Here is a 25,987-nt window from a genome sequence, read left to right as displayed (position 1 = left end):
GCCGCCGCCCTGAGGAGGCTCCGGGCCACCGCCGCCGCCGCCCCCCCTCGGCGCTTCGATCCCCCCCTGGGCGGCCGCTGAGGGCCCGGCGGGCGGGCCAGGCCGGCAGGGAGGCAGGTGAGCGGGCGCCGCGGGCCGGGCGGGAGACGCGGGCGGGGAGCGGGCGAGGGAGGGAGGGAGGGCGGCGCTCGTGGCGCTGTCCAGGGCTGATCGGCGGCGGCGGCGGCGGCGGCGGCTGCGCACGGGGCGGCGGCTGGAGGGAGGCGCGGGGCGGGCGGGCCCGGCGGCGGCGGCGGCGGCGGCGGCGAGGAGGAGGGAGAGGCCCGGCCGGCAGCGGAGCCCCCCGCGCCCACCCCCGCCCCGCGGGCGCCGCTCCCTCGCCCGCCGCCTCGGAGGCAGGAAAGGCAGGAGGGGCGGGCAGGAGGGGCGGGGAGGAGCGGCGCGGCGCCGCCCGGGGAAGCTGGACAGCGATTCCTCGCTCGGCCTGGCCGCCGCCGCCGCAGGTGAGGCCTCGGCCGGAGCGCCCTTGCTCCGCCCGCCCGCCCGCCCGCCACGCCGCCTGCCTGCCTGCCTGCCTTCCCTTCGGCGCCGCGGGCTGAGGGGGAAGCAGCGGGCGGCGGGGCCTGGGCCGCCGCGGACGCGCCTCTGCTGGGCCGGGGCCTCCGGCAGGCTCCCCCCCCCCCAGGCCGGGCCGACCCTTCCCCCCGCCCCGCCCCGCCCCGCCCGGGGGTCTCTCGAGCGCGGAGGGGAGCGCCCCCCCCCACAAACGCCCCCCCCCGCTGTCCCGGTCTCGGGGAGCCAAGGGGGGAGGGGCGGCGGAGCGGGGGGGGGGAGGGGGCGGCCTTGCGGGCCAGGCCTCTGCCCGGAGCCGCTTTGTGCCGCCGCCGCCGCCGCCGCCGCTCCTTGGTATGCGAGAAAATGGCCGCATGCGGCTGCCTGGAATGCGCGGCCGGGCCGGGCCGGGCCGAGGGTGGCGAGCGGGGGCTCCGCCGCGGGCGCGCGTGGCTGGCCGGCCGGCCGGCTGTCCCTGGGCTGGAGGGGGGCGGGGGCGGGGGGGCGCTCGCGAAGGGCTCCCGAGGCTGCGCTCGGCGTTGCCCGTGTGGGCCCTGCAGCCCCTCGGCGTTCAGGCCGAAGCGCGACCGGCGCTGAAGGAGACGCGCCCCCCGGCCCGCCCCGCCGCTGTTGGTTAGCTCCTTTGCAGCACCAGTGCGGTGCCGGCCTGCTCGGGGGGGGGGGGCTGAGGAAGGAGCGCGTGTCTGCTGTGCCGCCCCCCCCCGCCCCCCCCCCCCGAGGCCCGGCGTCCCGCAAGTTGAGGCGCTGCAGCTTGGCCCTGGCTGACTGGGCTTGGAGCAGATGCCTTTGCATGTCAAGCTTTGCTCTTCTACGTTTCTCTTGAATGGTTAGGTAATACCTGTCAGAATAAGAGTGTTAACATGTTTATTTACTTCATAGTCATCTTTTCTTGCTGATACTCAATGCGGATTACAAAACAAAACAGTACAATAGAGACATAAAATAAACCGTGAAATTAAGTTTGGGTAGGTTTAGATATGCTGGTTTTGTGCTGTGATTTTGAATAAATATCCCAAGTAGTCCATTCAGGTGGATTAACATCTGAAAAATGTTTTTGTGAAGACTTAAGTATAATAGGAAGTAAGGCCAAATGCAGTAAACTTTATGAATGGTAATATTGCTTTTTGTGTAGTACAAGCAGGTCTTCTGCAACAGCTGTTGATGTTTCATCAAACATCAGCGGGGGTGGAGATGGGCTTCGCACACTGCTTGTGAACTTTCCAGGGTCTACAGTATTTGGAGACAGAATGTTGGACTGCCTAGACCCTTTGTCCCATTACTGTATGCTCTGCTCTTGAATTTCTGGACTATCATAGGAAACCAAGCTCCCACTTCTCAGTTTCTTATGATGCATTCTCTAGATTATTTGACACACATTTGCAGTCTGTATTATTAGAATGGTAAAAAGTTGTGCACTTTCCAGAATCAGTGCATGTTCATAAAATGGGAATTATAATCTGTATTAATCATTATGGTTCCAAAGCTAGGCCTCCTGGGAACTGGGAACTTGTTTTGTTGGTCTATACAGTCAGATGTGTACAAACATACATTCCCACAATACTTCTGTGTCTGCATACCTACACTCTCAGTCTTAGTCTTGAACCTTTATCGAACCATGACCACCTTGGGATATCTATTAATTTCTTTGATGTCATCTCCCCCCTCCCCCTTCTTGTACTATGAAACCTTAATAGCTTCATGCTTGATAGAATTCTTCTGCTGTAGCATGTACGTTACAACTAGTTGTAACAAGAGATTGGTTCCCTGGTTTAGAAGTTCCTGGTGAGAATAGGCAGCTCATAGCTTGAGGCAGCCTTAAGTGTTGGCCATCATTTACTTTGGTAGCTGAGTTTGATTGTACAGGAATAGGCTCTGAACTCTTTTGAGAGTGTTTGAAAGTAAACTAATGGCTGTTGCTTAGTTTCCAAGAAAGTTAGGATGGCCTTTATGCTGAGTTATCACACCGTATGTGGCCTAGTGTATTTTATTATGTGATGCATGGCAGATGAAATAAAATGTATTTTATTACATTTGTTATTCATGAATGATAATAAAATCACTAAAATTCAGCTAAATATGCCAAGTAGAAGCTTCCATTGCAATATATGTAATGTGGCGTTCAAATAATGGTCATGTAATAATCGTTCCACCAAACAACTGGTTTTGATCATAGTTAATTCTTATGAAATAACGACTTTAGAGTCCAAATAGTTGTAATCAGTTTATCTATAAGTAATGTTATACAAATCCAAATATATGAAACTTTCAGCATGAGATTGCACACTTCTTGGCTTTTATTACAGAAACTCAGGAATAACCAAACAGTTGCAAACCTTAAAAAAAATTAGGCCATAGTAGAATGACTGAGTGGCATTCATAAAATCTTTTTTCCCCTCTTTTAACAGAATTGTTACTATGGCAACCCAGGTACTGGGGCAGTCTGGTGGGAGCGGCCTGTTTCCTGGCAATGCTAACCTTGGCATGGCGATGCCAAACGACATGTATGACTTTACTGAACTTTCCAAAGCGGAGCTGGCAGCTCCTCAGCTTATTATGTTGGCAAATGTTGCCCTGACTGGAGAAGTTAATGGCAACTGTTGTGATTACATGGTTGGTGAAGAGAAGCAAATGGCTGAACTGACAACTGTGGGCAACACCAGTTTTTCAGACAGTGAAGATATAGATGATGCTCAGGATGTGGAGAGTGAGCATGATGGCCTGGAAGACATGGAACTGGCAGCCCTCGAAGCCCCTCAGGCTCCAAGCACGGAAACTGCCGAACAGACAGAATCTGCTGGTCTTGCCAGCCCAGGCAAAGACATCCCACTGAAAGCACCAGGTGCGCCAGAGACTGCCGACGACAAATCTAAGAGCTTGAAGAACAAGCCGTTTCGTTGCAAGCCTTGTCAGTATGAGACGGAGTCCGAAAAGGAGTTTGTGGATCACATCCGGGTACATGGTGCCAACCGATTCATTGTAGAAGAAAAAGCCGAGAAGCATGGCCAGGCTAAAGAAGCTGAGTCTGCTAGCACGGACGAGGTGGATTTCTCCAAGGGACCCATTAGATGTGATCGCTGTGGCTATAATACCAGCAGATACGATCACTATCTAGCCCACCTGAAACACCACAACAAAGTAGGAGAAAATGAGCGGGTCTACAAGTGCACCATCTGCACATACATGACGGTCAGTGAATATCACTGGAAGAAGCATCTCAGAAACCATTTTCCACGGAAGGTATACACATGCTCCCAGTGCTCCTACTTTTCAGACAGAAAGAACAACTATATCCAGCATATTCGAACTCATACTGGTGAGTGTTGCAGCCCCACATTTGTTGACCTTGCTTTTCTGCCAGATGGGCTTCGTTTTTTCCTCCAGCCCGACGAGAGAAGCTTCATCCAGTACTACAGCATCTATTGTGGTCTGGCAGAACATTGAGACTGTCAGTTGCTAGAGGTGATTTGTAAGGGGGTTCCCAGATGTTAATCCTCCAGCTGCTGATGGGTTTAACAGCTAGGCCCTATACTATCCCTTCCAAATTATAAGAGCCTTCCTCCTAGAAGTGTACTAACAGTGCTGTATCTGTTTTATTGTGGTCCACTGTAATAATTAGCCCCAGGCAACTATTGGGATTTAGTGTACTTCACAAAGCTGGGTCTGCCACATCAGAGATACTCATTGCTTGAATCCTTCATGATTTACGTTGTAGATTTTTTACTTGGTGACAAAAACTATGTGCTTTGGATAACAATCCCTTTTATTTCAGAACAGTGCTTGATTTTAAAGAATTAATCTGGAGCAAACAGGTTGTAGAATGTATACTTAATGAAAATGGATTAACTTTTACGTTAGTTGTCACAGTGCTAAAGGGACAGCAATCACTGTTGTAGACTTTGTCACAGCTACCAACCACGATAGCTTAATTGAATCTTTTTCTGTTCAGGGTTGGCAAAAAAATGCCAATGATGTTTTGTGCTTTGGAAAGTACTTTGAACAGTCAGCTAACTTGTTTCTCCCTGCTCAGCTTTTTTCGTTCTTATTGTTTGTGAGAGCCCATCAAACACTTGGAACGAAATTAGTTTAAAACAGTGCAGAACCAGAAAATAATAAAATTGCCAAGAATCACCAAAAGTAACCTGAAACTGATTTAAGTTTGAAATGCAAATCAAAAGCCAGTTGTCTAAATTAATGGTGACAATGATAGCTGGGGATCATTTAAAACTTTTATGAGTCATCATCCCAAACCTATTAGCTGCAGTTTGTAGGATTGAGTTTAAGTGATCCAATAGTGCTGGTAGTGATGGAACTCCTGAATGGATTAACATTTCCCATGCCTCAGGGCCCACCATTTGTGTGAAGCCTTTGGCTTCTTACTGTGCAGTCCTAAAAACACTTTTTTGGGAAGTAAGCTACATTAAGTAAAATGGGCCTTACTTCTGAGCAGACTTTTTAGGATTGTTTTCAGTCCTCAACCACAATCTAAGCAAAGTCTAACTATGTCTAACTACACATGCCCCTATTTAACCCTTCTTATCTTTGCCTTCCCATATTCTGCCCCAAGGACAGAATCAAGGACGATAGAATAGTGTTTAGTAGTAAGATCAAACCGCAGGTGGGCTCAGGCACTCTGCACTTGGTAGTGAGCAATAGATTGGAGAGAGTGGCACCAGCAAAGTGCCCTTTCAGTTTCCTCTCCTTTGGTGTTTCTCACATGTTTTGCTTCTTGGGGGTGGGGGGTAAAATGTACCTGCATTACATGTTCTGTTTAGAAAGTACTCTGTCTTAGAGCTGGATCCAGCTCAGTGTTTCTGTGGGTGCCAGCACTCCCGTTCGTGAAGCGTGACTTGTGTGGCTCTCATCTCCTGCAGCAGCCCAGAATGCTCCCTGGAATTCTGTGGAAGAAGGACGCTTGAGGAACAGGACATAAGAGGGATGGTTTGGGCTGCTGCAGGAGGAGGGAGTGGTGAAAAATAAGCATCGCGGGCAGCAGTCCTTTTGCCTGGGCAGACAACGTGCTGGATCCCGCCCATGGGTTTCTGTTGAGGCTGTTCTATAGGGTTCTTATCCTGCAAGACAAATGGAGTCATGAGTTTTTGGCCAGTTGTAGCCATGGTTAGGATATGTGGTCATCACCTAGAAACGTTGTTATGCTCCCTGTTTTTTCCACTTGCATTTGAGGTTTGCACCAGTATAATATCACAGTGATGTTTTGGCAGCATATCTCTAAGGGAAGGGACTTTCTGAATTGTGCGTGCTTACCTTTGTCTTCTGTCTGGGAGATACAGCTAGCAACCATTCACTGTGTTGAGCCAATACACTGTAGATCCGTGTGTGTGGTGGGAATAAAAACATTAGCATCAGTCAAAGTTTAAAATACCGGATCCCTCTCCTGGCATTGACAATTGGAGGAGTGGAGGACTTAGCTCAGTCTTTGAGTTCTGAGGTGGAGTACCTGTAAGGGTGTTCCAAGCAGCGCTGGCAGCATTCTGCAGCAATGTTTGTTTCCCAACTTGGCTCTTTGTGCAGATTGCACTTTCTCTGGCTTCCGTAGTCCAAGCGCCCCCCCCCCCCCGTGCATTGTAATACATATGACATGAGACCAGAGACGCAGCTCCATACTCTTCACCCTGTCGTCTGAGCTATGGGACAGGTGTCCTGGCTGGGACTTTCTTTGATGCTTAGAAAAAACTCAGATTAGCTGGTGTCCTAAACTGTAACGTGGCTGTGGAGGTATGGTGGGAGGTAGATACACATGTATGTGTAGGGAGAGGGGGCTTCGTTTTCACCCCCCCTGAGTTTAAATTTTGGTATAATGTTGGTATAATAATATCTAGATGTGAAGGCCTTGGGTGGGGGCGGGGGGAGGAAAAACTGGGACGTTTGAGGGAGCGCTTTTTAAAAAACCCTGTGGATCATCAAAAATATTTTTGAAAGAGTGAAATGCTTTTTAAGATAAAATTTCACTCACTCAAAATGTATATCATGAAAACTTTTATCTAAGATAGTCCGTAGTATTAGATACTGGTAATTGCTGTGTGTACATACATACAGCTTTTTCAAGGATACGTTTATTGTTTAAGCATGAATAATTTGGGCAACAATTAATACATTCTTTGAAAAATGTTTAAGCGTTTGACATTATAAAGTACCAAAAATACTTGTAGTCCTGTCTAGTCTGACTGTATATGATTGTTTCTGACTGTTTCTTCATGGTTTTCTAATTTTTTTCCTTACCTCTCAGATGGCAAAAAACAACAGGCGTCTGCTAAGGCAGGGATTTGCAGGTCTCTCTCAGTTACTGGTTATGCTGGCAGTTCTGTTTGCAGAAACTGCATTTATACTTTTCAACTTAAATATTTTTAATTTAGCAAACGTTGTGTTTATTTTAACCCTTCTGCTTGTTTCCTTAGGAGAACGTCCATATAGATGTTCCATGTGTCCATATTCCAGTTCTCAGAAGACACATTTAACCAGGCACATGCGTACTCACTCAGGTTGGTAAAAAGGCGATTCAAGCGCTGCGGTGGTCAAGATGCTAGTTACGTGCCTAATAATCTGATGCAAGCACACTGGAGGACACGTCTATCTCCTTAAGGGAGAATTACTAAATAGGAGCCAATGGGTTGTGTTGCGCTGCTACCCGTGGGGTATGTGAAATAGTCTTCGTGTGGTCACCCATTGGAGGTACTAGCAGAGAGAGAAGCTGGCTTCCAAGTAAGACTTGAACAGTTTGTGAGGTGTGACTCTTGACTAGGTTAATCTCCCCACCCCATCCCCCTGAAAACCACACCAACAGGATAGTTTTCTTTATGCGTATTCAACTTGGGGTACGTTTTTTACAAATTCACTGTATTAAAACAATTTTAATATATTTTGAGGCTGAGATCCAAAGAAGGGTGGGGTGTGCTGCTGAAAATCTTCCTGTGTTTCCCTTTCGGAAGATGTCCCCCCAGGACCTCCAAACGGTTACACACGTTCAATTTTTATTCTGTGAAAATGTGCGTGTCCCATTTTGCAGCCCCAGAAGGGTCACACAGTGTGATACAAAACATCCCCCAATGCATATTATAATGCATAAGTAGATTAATATCAGGAACAAAAACAATGATGTTTCCATAGGGTGCCAGAATCGCTTACAGTGCAATCCTGCGCACAACGACACTCTTTTAAGTCCATTGAAGTCAATGTTTAGGATTGTAGTGAAAGATTTCCTCCCCATTTCCTTGATCTTTCCTGATGGACAGCCTTTGGCCACTCCTTTCCTGGCAGAAAATCCTGCTAACATTGGACTAAGCTCATTCCGGCCTATAGGGAGGCTTGTCTTCCTTTGCTAGTAGTTAGTAGATACTAGGCAGCAACAGTTTCTGAAGACTTCTGAGGTAAGGAAGTCTTCTGAGGCTTCAGAAGTCGGGCGAGCCCAGCGTTTCATCGTTAGCATCAATTTTGCCCTCCTTTGTTTATCTCTACCCCACTCTGTGTTGCGTACGTATACGCAGCTGTTCCTCTCTTGGTAGTGCACACGTACGCACGTGCTCTCCCAGGAGCAATGTGATGACGTCACTTCTGGAAGTGCCATTGTCACACCGGCCGTGGGAATGCTCCCGAGCTCTGCACGTGTTTGGGGTCAAAATCAGCCCCAAACAAAGCACAGGAGGGCTCCTGCAGCTGACACAACAACACCACTTCTCAAAGTGACGTCGTCACATCTGTGGGGAGCATGTGTGCCGTACATGTTCCCGGGGGGAGGGGGCGGGGCCTGCTGGTGGTGGGTGATCTCCGGGCAGCTTGCCCACCACCAGAGGGCACCTGGGATCTCTGTGGGTCCCGGAGCTAGAAACCATACGCTGACTTCCTTCTCCTAGACTCGAGGCTGGTGGGTAGGCCGATGTGCAGCCTCCCTTCAGGTTTCCCTTTGGGCCTTCATTTCCCTCTGCGCCTGGGAAAGGGTCGAATGAAATTGGAGGGGAAAGGAGGGCCCATGGCACATGAAGTAGCTGTGTGAAGCGTGAACATTGGGTCACTCGGAGTTTATTCTGTGTGCCACAAAGGGTTGACAAGAAACGTCTAGAGTTAAACATTACATTTTTAGCAGGTGCACCGATAATCCTGGTGGACATTTGCCAAATTAGAACAATATCTAGATTAGTTGGTGAATCATTGCAACAAAGTTGGCATGGTCAGCGATATAAGGAAGTAACCATTTACTAATTGGGGAAAGGACACTGATATTTAGCAGCCACCTAAGCTGCCCGTCTTCAGAACACTAAATGTGCAACACATCAAGCTTGACACATCTATGGCCAATGACATGGTCACGCATGCCTTGCCAAAGAGAATGGACTAGTATAAGACTGTGGCACCTGGCATCCTTCATGGATGGTCCTCCAGAAATCATGCCTGTCTTGTTGAGATACAGTGCTGTAATCCCCAGAGGACTGTTTGTGACCGGGAGAAGGAAGACACGTGAATAAGACAAATTCATCAAAAATGGACTGCTGCGTCCTGCTTTATGCTGTTGCAGTAACTCCAGATAATAATATTGAGGGAGCAATCCTAAGAGGATCTGTTCAGCAGAAAGTCCCATTTTATTCAGCAGAGCTTATTCCGAGAAAGTGTATTTAGGATTGCATCCTACGTGATAATAGGTTTGTTATTGAGGCAAAATGGAGGAAAAGAAAAACATTCATGCTGCCCTGAGGTCCTTGAAGGAGGGATGAGATAAAAATGTAGTAGATAATACAGATTATTAATGTTCAGCTGGGATCAATGCTGTTTGTTGTGATGCAGCAAGAGTAAAAGTGGCAGAAATCCTCGCTGTGGCTTTCATGCCTGTGTCATATGTGCTGAATGGGCCATTCCTTCATAGAGCATTCTGAATGTGTTTGAAGTTTCATAGAAACTGTTCACATTTTTTTGTGCGTGGAATGATGGTACCACAGTAATCTGGTGGCCATTTTGGAAAATGAGTTCCACTGTGGTTCAGAGTCGTTGCTGGCTCCATGTCTGCAGTTGTTTATAACATTATCGTACAACCCCCACAGAGTATCATATTTGTATCACAGAAGGAGCAGTCTTAGCGTAAAATGGAACATAATGCCTTTGCTATGATAGCATGAGATTGAAAATAGTAAGTGGGCTCAATTTGTATGTTTAAATCATATGTCTGCTGGAATTTAAGACACCTATCTTAATTTACTTTATTTCTTACTGTTTTTTACAACTTGAGTCATAAACAACAGATCCTCCTCCGACGGGAAGAAAACCTAAAAATTATTAATCACATAACTGAATAACAGCTGTCAAAATTTTGCCACACATAGTTTGTTTATCTTTGTCTCTGGGTAGTCAAGATGATTTTGCTCTTGGAGAAAGAGAATTCTGATTGAATAATAGGGAGATATTTCAGCTCTTAATTCTGAAAACTTAGAACAATCAAAGAAATTGTGGTCTACAGAGTCAATTTTATTGCTACCACAATTGCAGAGTCTATCTGAAAAGGGAGTTCCGCTGGATCTTCCTAGTATCACAGCTGAAGAAAGGGCATTCAGACACGGTGGCATAAAACCCCTGCTATACTTTGGAATGGTTGATTCAGAGTCATAATTTGGCCTTTTTGTTGGAGGAAGAAGGGCAGCTGAAAGGATGAACACACTATGTGGGCTCTAATCAGCCTGCTCTCGTAATCAGTGTCCTTAAGATGTCCTCTGGTGAGCTGGGTCAGTTCTTGACTACTCATTGTTTCCCTCACATGTTGGGTAATACCCGAGCATGACAATTTGTGATCCAGAGGTCTGTCCCAGTCCCTTATGTGCTGGTCCAGCTTAACTAGTCCAAGGAAACTTGATTCTGGATTTGATTTTAATATCCTAAATTTCAGGTTGAATGCTGTTCCCCAAGCCTTTTCTTCAAAGGACATCTCCCCAGCTTCAGCTCTCAGAGCTATTCCAGTTACATACTGAGGAGCTCCTAGGATATTGTCTAGGAATCTTAATAGTGGTTTATCAGTGTTACCTGTTACTGCTCTAATCCAAACCCCAGCAGCATATTACAACTGCCTGGCAACTCGAGTGATAAATACCTAGACTGCCACAGGAGCATATTGGCCCCTAGAAGAATAGTCGAATCTTGATATAGCCTTCCCAGTATTCAGAGCAGCTCTTAGAACAGAATTTAGGTGCACCTTCCAAGAAAGATTTGCTTGAAAAAGAATTCCCAAATATTTAAAATGGTGTACCTGCTCCATAGATTGGTCTGCTACTGTCTGTTTGTATTTCTTTACCCCTTTGTTTTTTACTGAAGAGAAGAACCTTCAACTTGGTGATGTTAATGTCCAAGTCCTCATTGGAACAAGGAACCTATAAGCTTACAAAGGCCGACCACAGATCTTGACAGGAGGACAGCATCCTCCGCATAGAGGAGACAGGGTATTGTGACACGAGTCGGGCAAGGTGGATCAAATTCATCTCCAGAAATATGAGGAATGAAATCATTAAAGTACAAACTGGATAACAATGGGGCAAGGACACACCCTTGCTTAACTCCTCTGCTCAGTGGGAGAGCCCTGGTCAGTTCACCCAATGAACCCCATCTCACTTGGGCTGTAGGCCGATCACAGAGTTGTTTGATCAAAAATAAAACGCGCTTGTCAATAGATGAATTATTCCGTTTATCCCATAGTCTTCGCCTGGGCACCAAGTCAAAGGCTGCTCTAAGATCCATAAAGGCAGCAGCTGGTATACTTATCAACAATAAATTGGAGAGAGTGGCAGTGATCAACGGCGCTGGTTCCTCTGCAGAGTCTAGCTCGCTCCCTGCCCAGTATGGCTTCATCCTCAGTCCAAGAAAGCAACTTCTCATGTAACATGGAGTTTACCTACCGCTGATAGCAAACTTATGGGCCGATCATTGTTTGGGTCTGTTGGGTCACCCTGTTTATGATTAGGGACTATTACTGTGTGTTGCCAAGAAGAGGGCATGATTCCTGTCCCATTAATTTATGTAAATATTGGTGCCAAAATCTCTGCCCACCAATCAGGGTTTGTTTTAAATAGCTCTGCAGGTGTCAAGTCTGAGCCTGGTGCCTTCCCTGATTTCATTTGAGATATTAGAAATCTGATTTCTAGTACTGTGATGGGGCCATTTCTCAAGCATTGGTATGAAGGTTGCTTGGGCAGAGTGCTGTTAGCAGGTGAAGTCGCAAAGAAGGCCTTAAAATGTGCCTCCCAGCAGTTGGCAGAGAAGTGACGGAGGAGCGGAGAGCTACTGTGTGACTCCTTTGAGATCACGTCCCAGAAAATTTTTTTCATCTTTTTGTTTGGAAGCCCAAATTAAATGTTCCTTTTATTATTATTACTACTACTACTACTACTACTACTACTACTACTACTACTACTACTACTGCTACTACAGAGAACAAGCAAAGATTCACATGAAGGAACAGGAACATAAACACAAAAAAAGAAAAGAAAAAAATGAATGAAAGAGAACAGAGGGAGATATACCATTTTGTACATTTTACAGAATTTATTTAAACTCATTCTGTATAACTCTTCTGTAATACCCACATCTTTACTAAATATATAATTTCAACTTTACTGTGAAGATATCCGCATTTTTTCCATAGTTCAGCCTATTATTTATTGCCTTCCTTACAAGTCTTTTTTCAAATCCGCAAATCATTAGCTCTGACTTCTCTTTTACATAAAGAAAGTCCATGAAAGGTTTCCAGATCTTCACGAAGTTGGCTGTCGTTTTATCCCTCAGCAACTGCGTTAATTTTACCATTTCCATAATCTCCAACATTTTCACTAGCCGGTCATCTACTGTTGGAAATTTATTCAATTTTCAATATTGTGCGTAAACTATTCTTGCAGCCGTTGCCATATATCTAATCAAAATTCCAAATTCACTTTCTATTGAAGTATCCACTAAGCTCAATAGGCACATCTCTGGTTTTAATTGTAAGTTACTCTTTAATATTTTTGGCATTGTTAGGTATATTTGTTTCCAATACTTTTTAGCAATAGGGCAGGTCCACCACATATGGTAGAAGGAACCTTCATTTTTTGGCATTTCCAACATTTATTTGACACCCCATTAAACATTTTAGCTAATTTTTGTGGGGTCATGTACCACCTATACATCATTTTATAAAAATTCTCTTTCAAATTATAACATAATGTAAATTTTAGACCATATTTCCACATTTTCTCCCATTGCTCCATATGGATATTATATCCAAAGTTTTTAGCTCATTCAATCATGCAGTCCTTCACTTGTTCTTCTTCCAGTTCTATTTTTAACACAAATTTGTACATTCTTCTTTTGTACATAACTCTTTTTCAAATGTATTAGTTATTTCTTCCATGCCATACATTTTGAGGTCATTTTTAAACCGTTCTGATAGTTGCATATATGCAAACCACTGACAGTCCAGACCTTTCTCTTTCAGTTCCTCTCTTGAGTACATTTTTATCTCTCCTTGTGAAAAATTACATAAATCGCAGTATGTTAGCCACTTATCTTTATGTAATATTTCTCTTCTAAATAGTGCCTCGTGGTGAAACCCACAATTGTGTTTTTATTGTTATTCTTGCCTTAAACTTACTCCAAATTCATATCAAGAATATGATTCTTGAAGTCTACATTTACTTTGATTTTATCGTACCACAGGTAACCATGCCACCCATACCTTAGATCATGTCCCTCTAATTCCAAGAGTCTCCTATTCTTTAAGTTTATCCAGTCCCTTAACCAAACTAAACAGGCAGCCGCATAATATAATTTTAGATCTGGAACCCCCGGTCCACCAATTTCCTTTGTGCCTTGCAAAACCTTTTGTTTAATACGTGGTTTTTCCTTTGCCATATAAACTTCATTATACCTCTTTGCCATAACTCTAACTGCTTATCAGAGCTTAAAATTGGGATTCCTAACGATAGTTGTAGTTTCTCCCAACTTACTAGGTCTTTTTAAATTTCATTCCATTCCATACCTTGACATAGTTATTTTGAAACAACATCGTATTTTTATTCGTCAGTATTACCCCTAAATATTTAATCTTTTTTTCAATTATAAATCCCATTTTCCCCATCAACTGACTTTTCTCTTTTTCCTGCATATTCTTTGTTAGCATCTTTGTTTTTCCTTTATTGACTTTAAATTCTGCTACTTCACCAAATCCCTTTAGTTTAGACATTAATACCTCTGTTCCTTCTAAGGGTTTTTTTAGGGTGAAGACCAGGTCATCTGCAAATGCTCTTAGCTTATACGATTCTTTTTTAACTTTAATACCTTCAATCTTACTTTCTTCTCTAATGGCTCTATTTAACACCTCCAGTACCAATATGAACAGGAGGGGCGACAGCGGACAACCTTGTCTTGTTCCCTTTTGAACCTCACATACGCTAGTTAGCTCTCCATTAACTATTATTCGGGCCTTTTGTGTATTTTGTGTACTTATCACCCAGGTGATAAAATGATCTCCAAAGTGCATTTCTTCCAGGACTTTTATCATAATTTTCCAGTCTATATTGTTGAACTCTTTTTCTGCGTTGAGAAAAATTAGTGCTGCTTGTATCTCGTGTTTTTCCAAGTATTCAATTATATCCAGCACATTTCTCATATTGTCTTTTATTTGCCTTTTTGGTAGAAATCCATTCTGATCTTCTTTAATTAATTCTTGTAGGACCAGTTTCAATCTTCTAGCCAATATTGTGGCAAATAACTTATAATCGTTATTTAAAAGTGATACAAGTCTATAGTTTTTCACTTCACTGGGGAGAAGTGACAGAGGAGCGGAGATCTAATGTGTAACTCCTTTGAGATCATGTCCCGGAAAATTTTTGCATCTTTTTGTTTGCAAGCCCAAGTTAAATGTTCCTATGAAATAGTTAAAGCATCTCTTTTTTTGCTTTTAATGAGCATCCTAAGTTCGCGTTTTAACAAAGAAATCCGTTTAAGTTATGCCTCTGTCATTACATGGTTTGAATTGTCCGTGCATGTCGCGAATTGCCCTTTTAATCGCCCTGCAGTTGCCATCAAACCAGTTATCTTCCCTATTCTGGCCGTGCAAATCTCTGTTTGGGCCATAAGATGTGTATAATGGTTGGAAGAATTTTATCAATTCGGTCATTGCACCTAGATTCATCTCTAAAGGGGAACAGATGGAGATTTTAGCCTTTAGTTGACAGATTTTAGGGCAACTCTTTCCACTGTTTACTCTATTCGTGATATCACCTGTCTTAATTCATATCTGCTGAAATTTAAGAGTGGCCTCTTGGAAGAACTGTAAAGACTAGACTGCCAGATCAGGATCCAGGAGGCCCAGGTTTGAATCCCCACTCTGCCACAGAAGCTCGCGGGGTGACTTTGGGCCAGTCACATTCTCTCAGCCCAAGCCTACCTCACAGGGTTGTTATTGTGAAGATAAATCTGAGGTGGGGAGTATTATGTAATCTGCTTTGGGTACCCACTGAGGAGAAAGGTGGAGGATGAATGAAATAAATAAATAATGCCCACAACACTTGCTGTTTGCTCGATTGGAGCCTAAGTTGATTGTAGCTTAAACACAAAAATAGTTGAAGTTACTAACTGCAGTTGGTGTATGTGCAGTATAGTTCTTCAGGTGTTCCTTTAATTTGGTTTTGTACTTGAGGATGTTAAAATAATAATTTAGAATTTCTGGCCAGGTGTCTAAGGAGGCTTTTGAAAGGAAACACGACAGGCAAGCCTGGGGCGTGCGGGGAGGCCATTTGCGTATGTTTCTTTGGTTCCTCCTGTACTAAATGCCCTCATGTCGTATGTAGGGTAATCGCAGCCCGTGGTGAGACCTTTTTTAGGACCAGCTGCAGTATCACAAAACACTGTGCAGACTTCACCAGAACTCTTCCTCATGTTGGATATTACACAGTTTTAAAAAATTAAAAGGAAGATGGGTGGGGGAGGGGGAAGGTATTTCAGGCCATGATTTAAAAGGCAGCAGCGTAATGTCATTTAACCAGGTGCGATAAGACTTATGGCTGAGATGTCAGAAATGAGGTTTGTGGAACAAATCAACGGACAAGAGAATCCTTATGAATGAAATGGTGACATTTCCCCTAAGAGCCTCTTACTCCTGTTGGGGCAAATTATGCTTGATTTTACAGCTGTATGTAAAACAGCACCCCTGGTCCTTGCTCCTTCTCCGAGCGTCTGTGGAAAAGAGTGCTTTGAAGCAGGGAAGATACAGGGGGGAGAAGGGGACTGCTCAGCCGTTTACCCCGCTCAGCCGTTTCCCTGGCATTTCCCTGCCCCTTACTTTTTTACATGAGTATTAACAGCCACAACATCTTCCTCAATGTCTTTCTTATGTGGGCTTACCTCAAGATGGTAGAGGTTTCTAGATCACTCTATTTTGATGGCTCAGGGCAGGTAACAAAAATAATACAATTTCATTGGGTTGGGGTTGTCGTACCCCTCCTTTCGCATGTGCCGTTTCCCTGATTTCAGTTCTGCCCCATCTCATGCTGTTTTCCCCAAGGGGGAAACCAGTACCTCTGTGCTTCTTTCTGAGAGGTAAATGGCTTTGCAGATGGTATGGTAAAAAAGGATAATTCCTCACGTGTTGTGGTCCTGATCCAGTTTGTGCCCCCTCTGTAACTGTGTTTGACCTTAATAAAGCCCAAACCTTGTCACACGCGTGCATCGTATGATCTGACTGAGAGTGCCGAGGCCACTGCGGTGCCCCAGGAATTCCTCTTGCCCAGGAATCTGTGCTGGGGGGGCAAGCGCAGTGGGCGGCTGCTGCTTTTATTCTCAAAATGGGACATGCATCACATTTGCATGCTTAGATGACGGGCAGTAGCCCAATCAGACATGTTTTATTGATAGGAACATTTGTTTTGGACGAGATTGGGAAGGCTGTGTAGCATTTTGCTGAATGATGAGAAATTTGCTTGTGGGGAAAAGGTGTGGAGTGGCTGTGGCTCAGTGGTAGAGCATATACGTGTCATGAGGAAAGTCCCAGGTTCAAATGCAGCCTCTCCTGTTACACGGACCAGGCGGGAGGTGATGGGAAAGACCCTCCACCCGAGACCCTGGAGAGCCCCTGCCAGTCTGAGTGGACAGGACTGGCCGGGGCGGACCAGCGGTCTGGCTCGGTGGAAGGCAGCATCACGTGTTCACATGGAGTAGGAGTAAAGCTTTTTCAATTGCAGAAATGTTTTCCAGGTGATACTTGCAGGTTGTGTCCATTTGATAATTTTACAAGCATTTAGAAAGTAGATGGAGTGAATTGCTGCGTTAAAGATTGGCTGTTTTATTGATGGCCTATACCCACCTTTTAGATGGGAACATTAAAGTAAGAGTCACTGGCCACCTGTAACTGTATAAAATGTGTGGGAGGGACAATTTGGTCACTCTAAAGTTTTTCTTTTACTCTGGGATGTGTGGTGCAATGTGTGTGTAAAACTATTCATATGTAATTTTCATTTTTCTACACTGCCTTCAATGGACCAGTTTGGTATGGATTCCAATTGCTAATAATACTATAGAGTGATCTCCTGGTATGTATTTATCCTAGACCAGCATATGTGGCTTAGTTATTGCTTGCATGTTTGTTTTTGTTTCCTTCTGTTTTTTTATATTTTGTTGCTTGTCTTTTGTGAATGTGTCAATGTAAAATTATTTTTAATTCAATAAATACAAAAGCATGAAACAATCTATAAATGTGTAACTGTGCAATTAAGCTGCTGTTTGTAATGAAAACACTGGTAATTGTTCCTCTTCCTTGCCTCAGGTGAGAAGCCTTTTAAATGCGAACAGTGCAGCTACGTGGCATCAAACCAACATGAAGTGACTCGGCATGCGAGGCAGGTTCACGATGGGCCCAAGCCGCTAACCTGCCCCCACTGCGAATACAAAACAGCAGACAGAAGCAACTTCAAGAAGCACGTGGAGCTCCACGTCAGTCCACGTCAGTTCCTGTGCCCTGTCTGCGAGTACGCTGCATCCAAGAAATGCAACTTGCAGTACCACATTAAATCCAGGCATCCCGACTGTTGCGGTATCACCATGGACGTCTCGAAAGTAAGATTGCGGACTAAAAAGAGTGAAGTGAATGCTTCAGAAAATGTTAATAATGACAATAAAGGGGGACAAGAGAAAGCAAAGAAAGAGTCTACTGAAAAGAAGAGTGAGAAAGCTGTAAAAGAAGAGAAGAAGGAGAACCAGTCTAAAGTGAAGAAACCAGCTAGCAATGTTGGTACAGGCCAGGTGACAACCCGAAGTCGCAAAACAGTGGCTGAAAAGAAGGAGGCTGTGAAACCTGAGAAAATGACAGAGAAATCTGGCAAATCAAAGAAGTCAAAAAGAAAAGCAGAGGATTTGTCTTTGAAAAAAGATCCTGCACCAGACACGGATGTAATAGCAAAAAAGAAGAAGAAAATGGAGAAGAAGTCCCCCAAATGTCAGAACTCTCAAAAGTTTGAAAGCAAATCTGAGGCAGCCAAAAAGCAAAATTCTTGCCATAAGAAAAACAAGAAAAAGAAATCCTTGAAGAGCAAGGCTGCTAAAAACAACAAAACAGATGGCAAAAATGTCCCAAGTGAGCAGCCCGTCTCTGCAGAAGTTCTTCCTAGAGAGGATGGAGAAAAGAAGGCACCTGAGGATCCGGGCCATGAACTGCAGCCCATCGGTGTTCCAGAGGATGGAGCGAACCAGGAAGACGCCCTGCAGGAGAATCTGCAGGATCGAGAACCACGCGATCAAGAGCTGCAGGATCCAGAGGCACAGCCTCCACAGCATGTGGCCAAAACCATGGAGGCAGATGCAAAAGACCAAGAAATGCCCGCGAGGGAAGAGGAGACTGCAGACGCTTCTCAGAGCAAAGTTGAAATTGAGCTCTCTCTCATTCCTGTAGTCAGCTCTGAGGACTTTTCTGATACTGCCTTGGAAAAAGAGACAGATGTGCTAAAGGACACTTCACCAGATTTGGCCCCAGAGATTCAGCCCGTACACCCTTGTGAGATGGAAATGGTAGCCGATCCAGGTTTGGCTCAAGCAGCTCAGCCAATGCAGATCTGTGAAACAGAAACGGTAATAACTCCACATCCGGAAGGTGACAGTTCTACAACAGAGCTGCAGGCCGAAGCCCCAGAAGGAGCTTTGGCTTCACAGTTGCCGGAAGAAGCCGAGCAAAGCGCTCAGGCAGACCTGGCTTCAGTGCCGCCCAGTGGTGTGCCAGGGAATGAACACCAGGAGATAGAGGAGGACGAGGGCATCCACAGCCACGAGGGCAGCGATATCAGCGACAACGTATCGGAAAGAAGTGATGATTCTGGATTGAATGGTGCCCGGTCAGTGCAGGAGGAAGCAGGCCGGAAGCCATCTGAACAAGCGGCAGAAGCGGCAGAGGCCGCAAAGGAGAACTACGTGTGCATATTTTGTGACCGTTCTTTTAACAAAGAAAGTGAATACAGTAAACACCTGAACCGTCATTTGGTAAATGTGTACTATCTGGAGAAGGCAACGAAGGGGCAAGATTAACCAAACTGCTGTTTAACGACAGTGATTTCTTCCTCTGTAAGATCTCCTAGAGCTTTGGTACAGTTCTTGTAGAATCTTTGCTTAAGCTCTGTTGGCTTATATACTTTTCAAGTTGTTGGTTGTGTTTTTCCTGACCTTTGATGAAATGTTGAGTTAATTAACTATTTGTATCTCTTTGTGTAGAGAGGGCAAGTAGGGTATGTAACGCTGTTGCTTGTTAAGTCTGCATAATCTCCTGGATACACCTCTGGAATCACTTGAGTATTTCTGTGAATTTCCTCCAGAACTCGTTCATAAGTAGTTGGTTTCAAGTTGAGGGGGACTCAGGCACAGTCCGCTGGGAGTGTCTTGGCACAAGCTCAGAAAAAAAGGGGAGTTTGTGAGAGTGTGGCTGTGACCTTGCACAATTCGAGTTGTCTCCATGGACTTGTGCAGCAGATGTTCTCAGTGGACTGGATCTGTTCCGTCATTACATTCCTGGGAGAAATTTTAGCCTGATCGGAGATGAGGGCGCCTGTTCTTTCCTCTTTCCACCCCCACCGCTGAGGGGACCTGAATTGCCGCATTTATTGCCTGTGACATTCTCTAATCATCCAACGTAAGCTCCTCTTTTATTTGGCTTCATTCAGAGACACCCCCCCCCCAGTGTGGAAGCCACTTCCATGTGGTGTAATTCTATGCCATGCACCCTGTGTGTGTGTGAACAGCAGAACCGCAAACGTAGGGCCAATCGTATGGGTTTTTCATATTCATGTGGTTGGCTTTCCCAATATGGTTCTGAAATTCAAAATACTCAACTGTATATGAATGGAATCTTTATGCAGACTGGTGATTAAGGAGATACAGTATTCATAGAAGTACACACGTGGGTTCATCAACTTCTCCTTGAAGAGTGTGTGTGGTTTTGAGTCTCAGGAATCTGAGACTCGGGAATCTGAGAATCCCCCCAGGTTCATCTGCCCCTGGACAAAGGCACAAGCCCTCTGTGCTCCAGGAACCAAGTGCTTTCCGAACAGGAGCAGGAAGGATAATTGTATTCTGGATGTTTCCAGCAGACTCTTTCTTGGTTGGTGCGATGAGTGTTTAAAGAACTTATTAGCTGATCCATAAAAAATGCAGTGACTTAATTTGTAAAAACAGCACTTTGGGAAAAAACGTTGGCTGGCAGTGATCACTTGGTCATGGTTTTAAGTTGCATATACATTTCAGGTCCCCTAATCATGATCAGCAAACCAAAATTTTGGAGTAATATTTCCATCTAGTTGATTGGTGAATCCATGTTTGGTAAATATCACTTTAACACAAGGTGATTGTTTCCTTTAGTGCTTTAAGAGAGGAAAAATATTGCACATAATTTGTCCTTATTTTTACCTATGCAGTTTAAACTTTTAGAAATTTAGCATTTGTGTTGTATGTGACCTCTTCTATATATGCATGTTTGGTTTTGTTAATGGATTCCCCCCCCCCCCCCGATGCTTAGGCTTTGAGGTTTGTTGCTTACCATGGGCAGTGTTCTCAGCCTTTCTTGACCACAAATTTGACGGTTCTGTTATTGCTTATTATTTTTATAAAAATAATTGAACGCTGAGGAGGCCACAGCAGCTTTAGTTGCACACCTTTGGAGCAAATTACGCGCTTCACTTTTCTCAGAGAAGTTGTTCTGTCCAGGCCTCATCGAATCGAATGGGAGGGGCATCGAGAAGACCCTGGTGGCGCACTTGCAACGCTCTCGGTCTCTCCGTTAAGAGTTTGCGCAGTGGAGCCACCCACTTGCTTGGGCCTGCTGGGAAAAGCGCCCCCCCCCCCCCCCGGCCGGTGGCTGCTTGTGCATATTTCCTTATAAGGGTGCCTGCCCAATTAAGACAAATTGTAGCATTGATAATGTCTCTTCCTTGTGTAAAGTTCCATGTGTCAGAAAAAAGCTGGTAAGCAACAAACCTTGAAATAAGGGTGATGTAGAAATACTTGTTCCTTATCCAATCAAGTTTTGATTAAATTAATTACCCATACCCATTTATGATTGGCACAAAGATGAATAAAAATGATTGGGTGTTGAACTTGCAGCCACTGGGAGAAAAGTCACAAGAAATTTTAATGCACAGGTCTATTTCCAGTAAGGCTTGATCTTTTTGGAGCAAGCAAAGTGAGAAATCTGCTGTTGTTTTGCAAAATTGAGCTAGACTCCTTTGCTATTACCTCCCCTTTGTACACCACAACCCGTTGTTGTTGTCCTGAAGTTTGTGGATATAAACGCTCTCTAGAGCTCTACAAAACAACAGCTATGGAAGTCTGTGCTGGTGAAGGCTACAATTTACCACAAAGTTCCTCTGGGTAATCCCTGTTAAAATGAACCAGAGCAATGTAGTAGCACAGCTCCAGTTGATTTGAGCAGAGCTTGTGCAGGAGAACTTCCTAGTGGATTCTGCCACCAAATGGCTGTCAAAGGTTTTAAGTCCTGTTGCAAAAATACTGAATTTTTTCCATCTTGGAGACTTGCATTAATTTGAGTTGTAAGTAGGTTCTCCCCCACCCCCTTTTTGCTGGAACCATTTGTAGCTGCATTTCAACATAACTTGGCTGAATAGAGGAACCTGATACTGATGTGTTTGGGGGGTGGGGGTGGGGAGTTTGTACTGGGAGGCCAAAGATCTATGGGAGAAGAATCCCTTTAGGACAGAAAATAATTGTATAATGTTAGATATTTGTGTGTGAATAGCTTATGTCCAATACTTACTTTGGCTGCGACAATCATTGCCAACTGAGAATCAAGTTGCAACTATATTTATGTTGAACCATTAAACACTGCTAAAATGTCTTCCTAACCAGTTAGAATAGTTATAGATACAGCTTTATTGCTGGGTGTAAAATATTGTCATGTTTTGTAAGAGGTTTGGACAGTGGCTGGAAATTCCAGTACTGTGTAGAAGTTTTGAGTCTCTTCCTATTTTTAAAAAGTTGTTACCGTTTTGTAAAAGCCTTTATGGCCTTGAGCTACAGTTTTATGAATCTTTTTCAACCAAGTTGGTTGAAAAGATGAAGGCAAACATGTGGCAATAGAGCTAATGACATGAGTGGATTTGACATCGCATGAAAATGCTGTTTTGTTGTTCAGAGTACATGACTAGCAAACGATCGGGAGGGCTAAAGATTCCACCCTTGACAGAAGTCTGTGCCTGTTCGGCCGTGTATTTGAGCCCAAGAGCGCAGCCGAATATTACACAAACAAATCTGCACATGAGCCGGTTGTGAGTGACTGGCTTGTGAAAGTGGCTAGAAATCCCCGTGCTTTCTGTTTAGAATAGATGGAGTTAATGTACCAGCTGGGCAGTTTTTAATGTATACCAGTAAAAGATGGGAATGTCATTCCTGACTTAATGTTAGGCAATGCTAAGGGGGTAAGTGAAATTAGTGTTGAAATGTAGATAAATTACTGTATTACTGCTTAAAGTAGATGTTTCTGAAAATGAACATTAGGGTCGTTGCGGGAATTTTAGGTACAGCTTTCCAGCTTCTTCCTTATCAAAGGGCTTTTCTCTGCAGTGGCGCCTGTTGCGCCATCCGTGGTGCCTTGCGTGGGGCAGTGGCTAAGCGGCACTTTGGTGCTTGTAGAAATAAACGCTAAAGATGAGTACCACAAGTAACCTGAAGAATAACTAGGGACTCGCAACACGTGTTTATTTTGCTGCTATTTGGGGCTTGATTGACCCCAAGGGCTGGAACTTTGATTTTTTAAAAAATAGAACAAACTGACAGGTCAGTTAATACTCATAATGCTGTTGATTTCGATGTTAATTTTTGCTGATAAATTGTAAACAGGTTCAGATAGATTATTGCATTTGGTTGTGTAGCTAACAAGTTGAGATACAGTATCAGTTGCATCCAGGTAGCTTAAGAAAATGATTTCACACGTGTGTATATACATTTTTCCCTCCTTTGAAAAGAAAACCACACTAGCTAATGAACGTTTTGCAAGCTGGCACTGAAATGTTTTTTATGTTGGGTTGCACCATGTTTGAAGCTTTTTACAGTGCAATACTTGTATTATTTTCTCAATTTAAACCAAAGGTAATTTTTTCATGCTTTCTATCTACTGTAGTGCATGAAAAGCTTTTATACATTTGTAATAGATGTAAAATCAGAGCAGATCACATGTCCTGTTTTTTTTTAATTTACCTAAACTATGTACAAGCCTTTGTCCAAAATGTTAAGGTTAAACTAAATGGCATATTAACCCTTGAGTGTATTTTCCTAAGCATAGTTATAAGTCAATAAACTTTATTAAGCTTTTAAGTGTATGGCTAATTCCATCAAATCGTTGTCTTGGTCATGGGCACTGGAAGTATCCACCAAGATGTCTGTAGGCTTGATTGGAGAGGGAACAGATACTTGATTAAAAAAGAAAATGATCAGGAGATTCAGATGCCTCTGGGTGGATCGTCTCCAGTGTGAGCAGGAGGGGGCATTTCCTGCTATCCTGCCCCCCCTCCCCCAGAGACTGCTGTGCCTTCAGAATCATAGGGAGGGAGGGTGTCAGTGGGCTTATGAAGAAGTGCAGTTCTGCAGTGGGAGGGGGGAAATTGCCAAAAATGACACACACAGAGTCTTCCATGGGCAGAAGTGCCTTCACAACTGAAAAAGGAGGTTGGGATTCAACTAATAGAATACAAAATTCAAGCAGAGAAGATACAGCTGGCATCTGCATAACTGCCAAAAAATACATCCACATTTGAGTGTCAAATCTAAGGAAATACAATAGTGACCCTGTGTTAAATCTTAAGAGCCAGTTTGGTGTAGTGGCTAAGAGCGCGGGACTCTGATCTGGAGTTTGATCCCCCCCTCCTCCACTTGAAGCCCGCTGGGTGACCTGGGGCCAGTCCCAGTTCTCTGGAGCTCTCTCAGCCCCACCCACCTCACAAGGTGTTTTGTTTTGGGGATAATAATGGCATGCTTTGTAAACCACTCTGAGTGGGCATTAAATTGTCCTGAAGGGCGGTATATAAATTGAATGTTGTTGTTATTTTAAAATTTTTTAGTACAAATGTAAGTAAAAACTGAGTCACACTTGCCAGTTACCTATTGCTAACATAATGAACAAATTAATAATCAAGAGCCTTTGGGTTGTATGAAGTGGAGATTTCTGCTGATGGAAGAGACTTTTGTCTAAGGAGCAGGGCTTCCTTCCCCGCCCCACTACTGTAGCCCAGAATACCCCAGAAATACTGGCAGTGGGGGAAAGGGGGACTCCCATTTACTGAATGGGTGGTGGGGGGGGGAGAATTGGGAGACCCACAGTCGGAAGTTCTCCAAGGGATCTAAGTCTTTATGTAATATGGAAAATTAGAAGAAATGTGACACTTAACAGAATGGAATTATAAATAGAGGCACTCCTTTTGTTCCAATAACAGGCCTTTAATACCAGAATTGCAACCTTTCAAATTCCTCAGAACTTTTCTGTTTAAGATTTTCAATACAAAAAAACGGGAGGGTGTTGGGAAGATATTTCAGGGCATGGTAGTGAAGCCCCGAAACTTCAGTTAGGAAAAAATTATTTAAGTTGATTTAGAGCTGTATACGCTGCCAAGAGAAAATTCAGACTAAAACAATCCATAGGCATAGCCTTATGGAAACAACTTGCATGTTAGTCAACTCACCTTTTCCGTCAAATGCTCCATGACGTGACAGGAGGGAAGAGGCCAGGTGGGCTGCTGCTGCTGGACGACTGTTGCAGACTATGGGGGCTACCACAGGGAAGGGAAGAGCTCTCCTGGAGGTCGGCCACACCTGGTAAACCGACGGGATCACCAAGAGAGATTTATTGGCAGGTCTAAGTTGGAGAGCTGGCATATATGGGGAGAGGTAGTCTCCAAAAGACATTTTGCAGACTTAATTGGATTAGATGGCGTGGAGCACAGAATAGGTTTCAAGGTGCACCAAAGGCTTCTGGGATGGGAGGTTTTTTGCTTCTCTGGTCAATGTACTTCTCTTCCCTCATTGGCTTAGAACCCTTCCATGCTCTTTGCCTCTAATTTGTTCTCTATACAGTTTCCTGTTCATAGCCTTGCACACTGCTTCACGGAGTGTGTTATGGAACGGCACATCCCTCTTGCAAAGGACGGAGCGAGACCAGACAATGCGGCAAGTATGGGGGGGGTGGAATTGTGTCAAGTACTTGAAATACAGGTGGCCCCAAGTGAACCATGGTTCTCCAAAACCATCTCCCACACAGTGTCTGTGAAAAGACAAATGTACGCAACTCTAGTTTGTCCCTCAGGTAGTCTCCCACTGATAAGACGAGTTTGGTGCTGGTAACTACACGTGTGTGAGCTAGCTCTCATAAACCAGATTTTGCCCTGAGGCAAAATAGCAAAGCTCTCTCTGACAAAGAGAGCTGTGGCTCTTGAAAGCTCATGCTACAATAAAATTGGTTAGTCTTAAAGGTGCTACTGGACTCTGCTATTTTGCTACTGCAGACTAACACGGCTAACTCCTCTGGATCTCTGCCCTGAGGCAAGTCGCATTCCATGGCCTGTATAAAGTATGCCCTCTGAGTGTGTGTGTAACTTTTGCAATCCCGGTTTTGTGCGTGGTTGGGAAAGGGGAAAGGCCCATGCAGGCTCCATCTCCCTAAATACTGGAAGGCTTATTCAGCAAGTCTTCTGGTTTCTGGGGTTTTGCCAGGCTTTGCCAATCCCTTTTAAACCACATCCTCACAATGTTAAGGGTGCTATGAGTTTGCCCCTCTGTTTCGGCTGAGATCCTTAGGAAGCTGCTAAGAGATCTCAGCATGTATAGCAATCCAGTGAGACGGGGCTCTGTGATGTGTTGCATTAAAAGGCCACCAGGCACTTCAACCAATTTTTTGCCTTGCCAGACAAAATGTACTTTC

General features: G+C 44.5%; 1 protein-coding gene across 2 annotated transcripts; it reads left to right on the top strand.

Moving 5' to 3' along the window:
- On the top strand, positions 1 to 23,391 carry REST (RE1 silencing transcription factor). 2 transcript variants are annotated; one of them, XM_054986420.1, is made up of 4 exons: positions 1 to 117; positions 2,979 to 3,886; positions 6,987 to 7,070; positions 17,354 to 23,391. In XM_054986420.1, exons 2-4 carry the CDS (start codon positions 2,989 to 2,991, stop codon positions 19,099 to 19,101), a joined length of 2,730 nt encoding a protein of 909 aa, XP_054842395.1. In that variant the 5' UTR covers positions 1 to 117; positions 2,979 to 2,988; the 3' UTR covers positions 19,102 to 23,391. The 2 variants fall into 2 exon arrangements, with proteins under 2 accessions (XP_054842395.1, XP_054842396.1); XM_054986421.1 differs by lacking the exon at positions 1 to 117 and adding an exon at positions 451 to 503.
- Positions 23,392 to 25,987: the final 2,596 nt, after the last annotated feature.

The sequence above is a fragment of the Eublepharis macularius genome, chromosome 8, assembly GCF_028583425.1.
Source record: "Eublepharis macularius isolate TG4126 chromosome 8, MPM_Emac_v1.0, whole genome shotgun sequence".
Lineage (NCBI taxonomy): Eukaryota > Metazoa > Chordata > Lepidosauria > Squamata > Eublepharidae > Eublepharis > Eublepharis macularius.
Note: the sequence above shows the minus strand (reverse complement) of the source record. Positions and strands in the feature narration are given on the sequence as shown.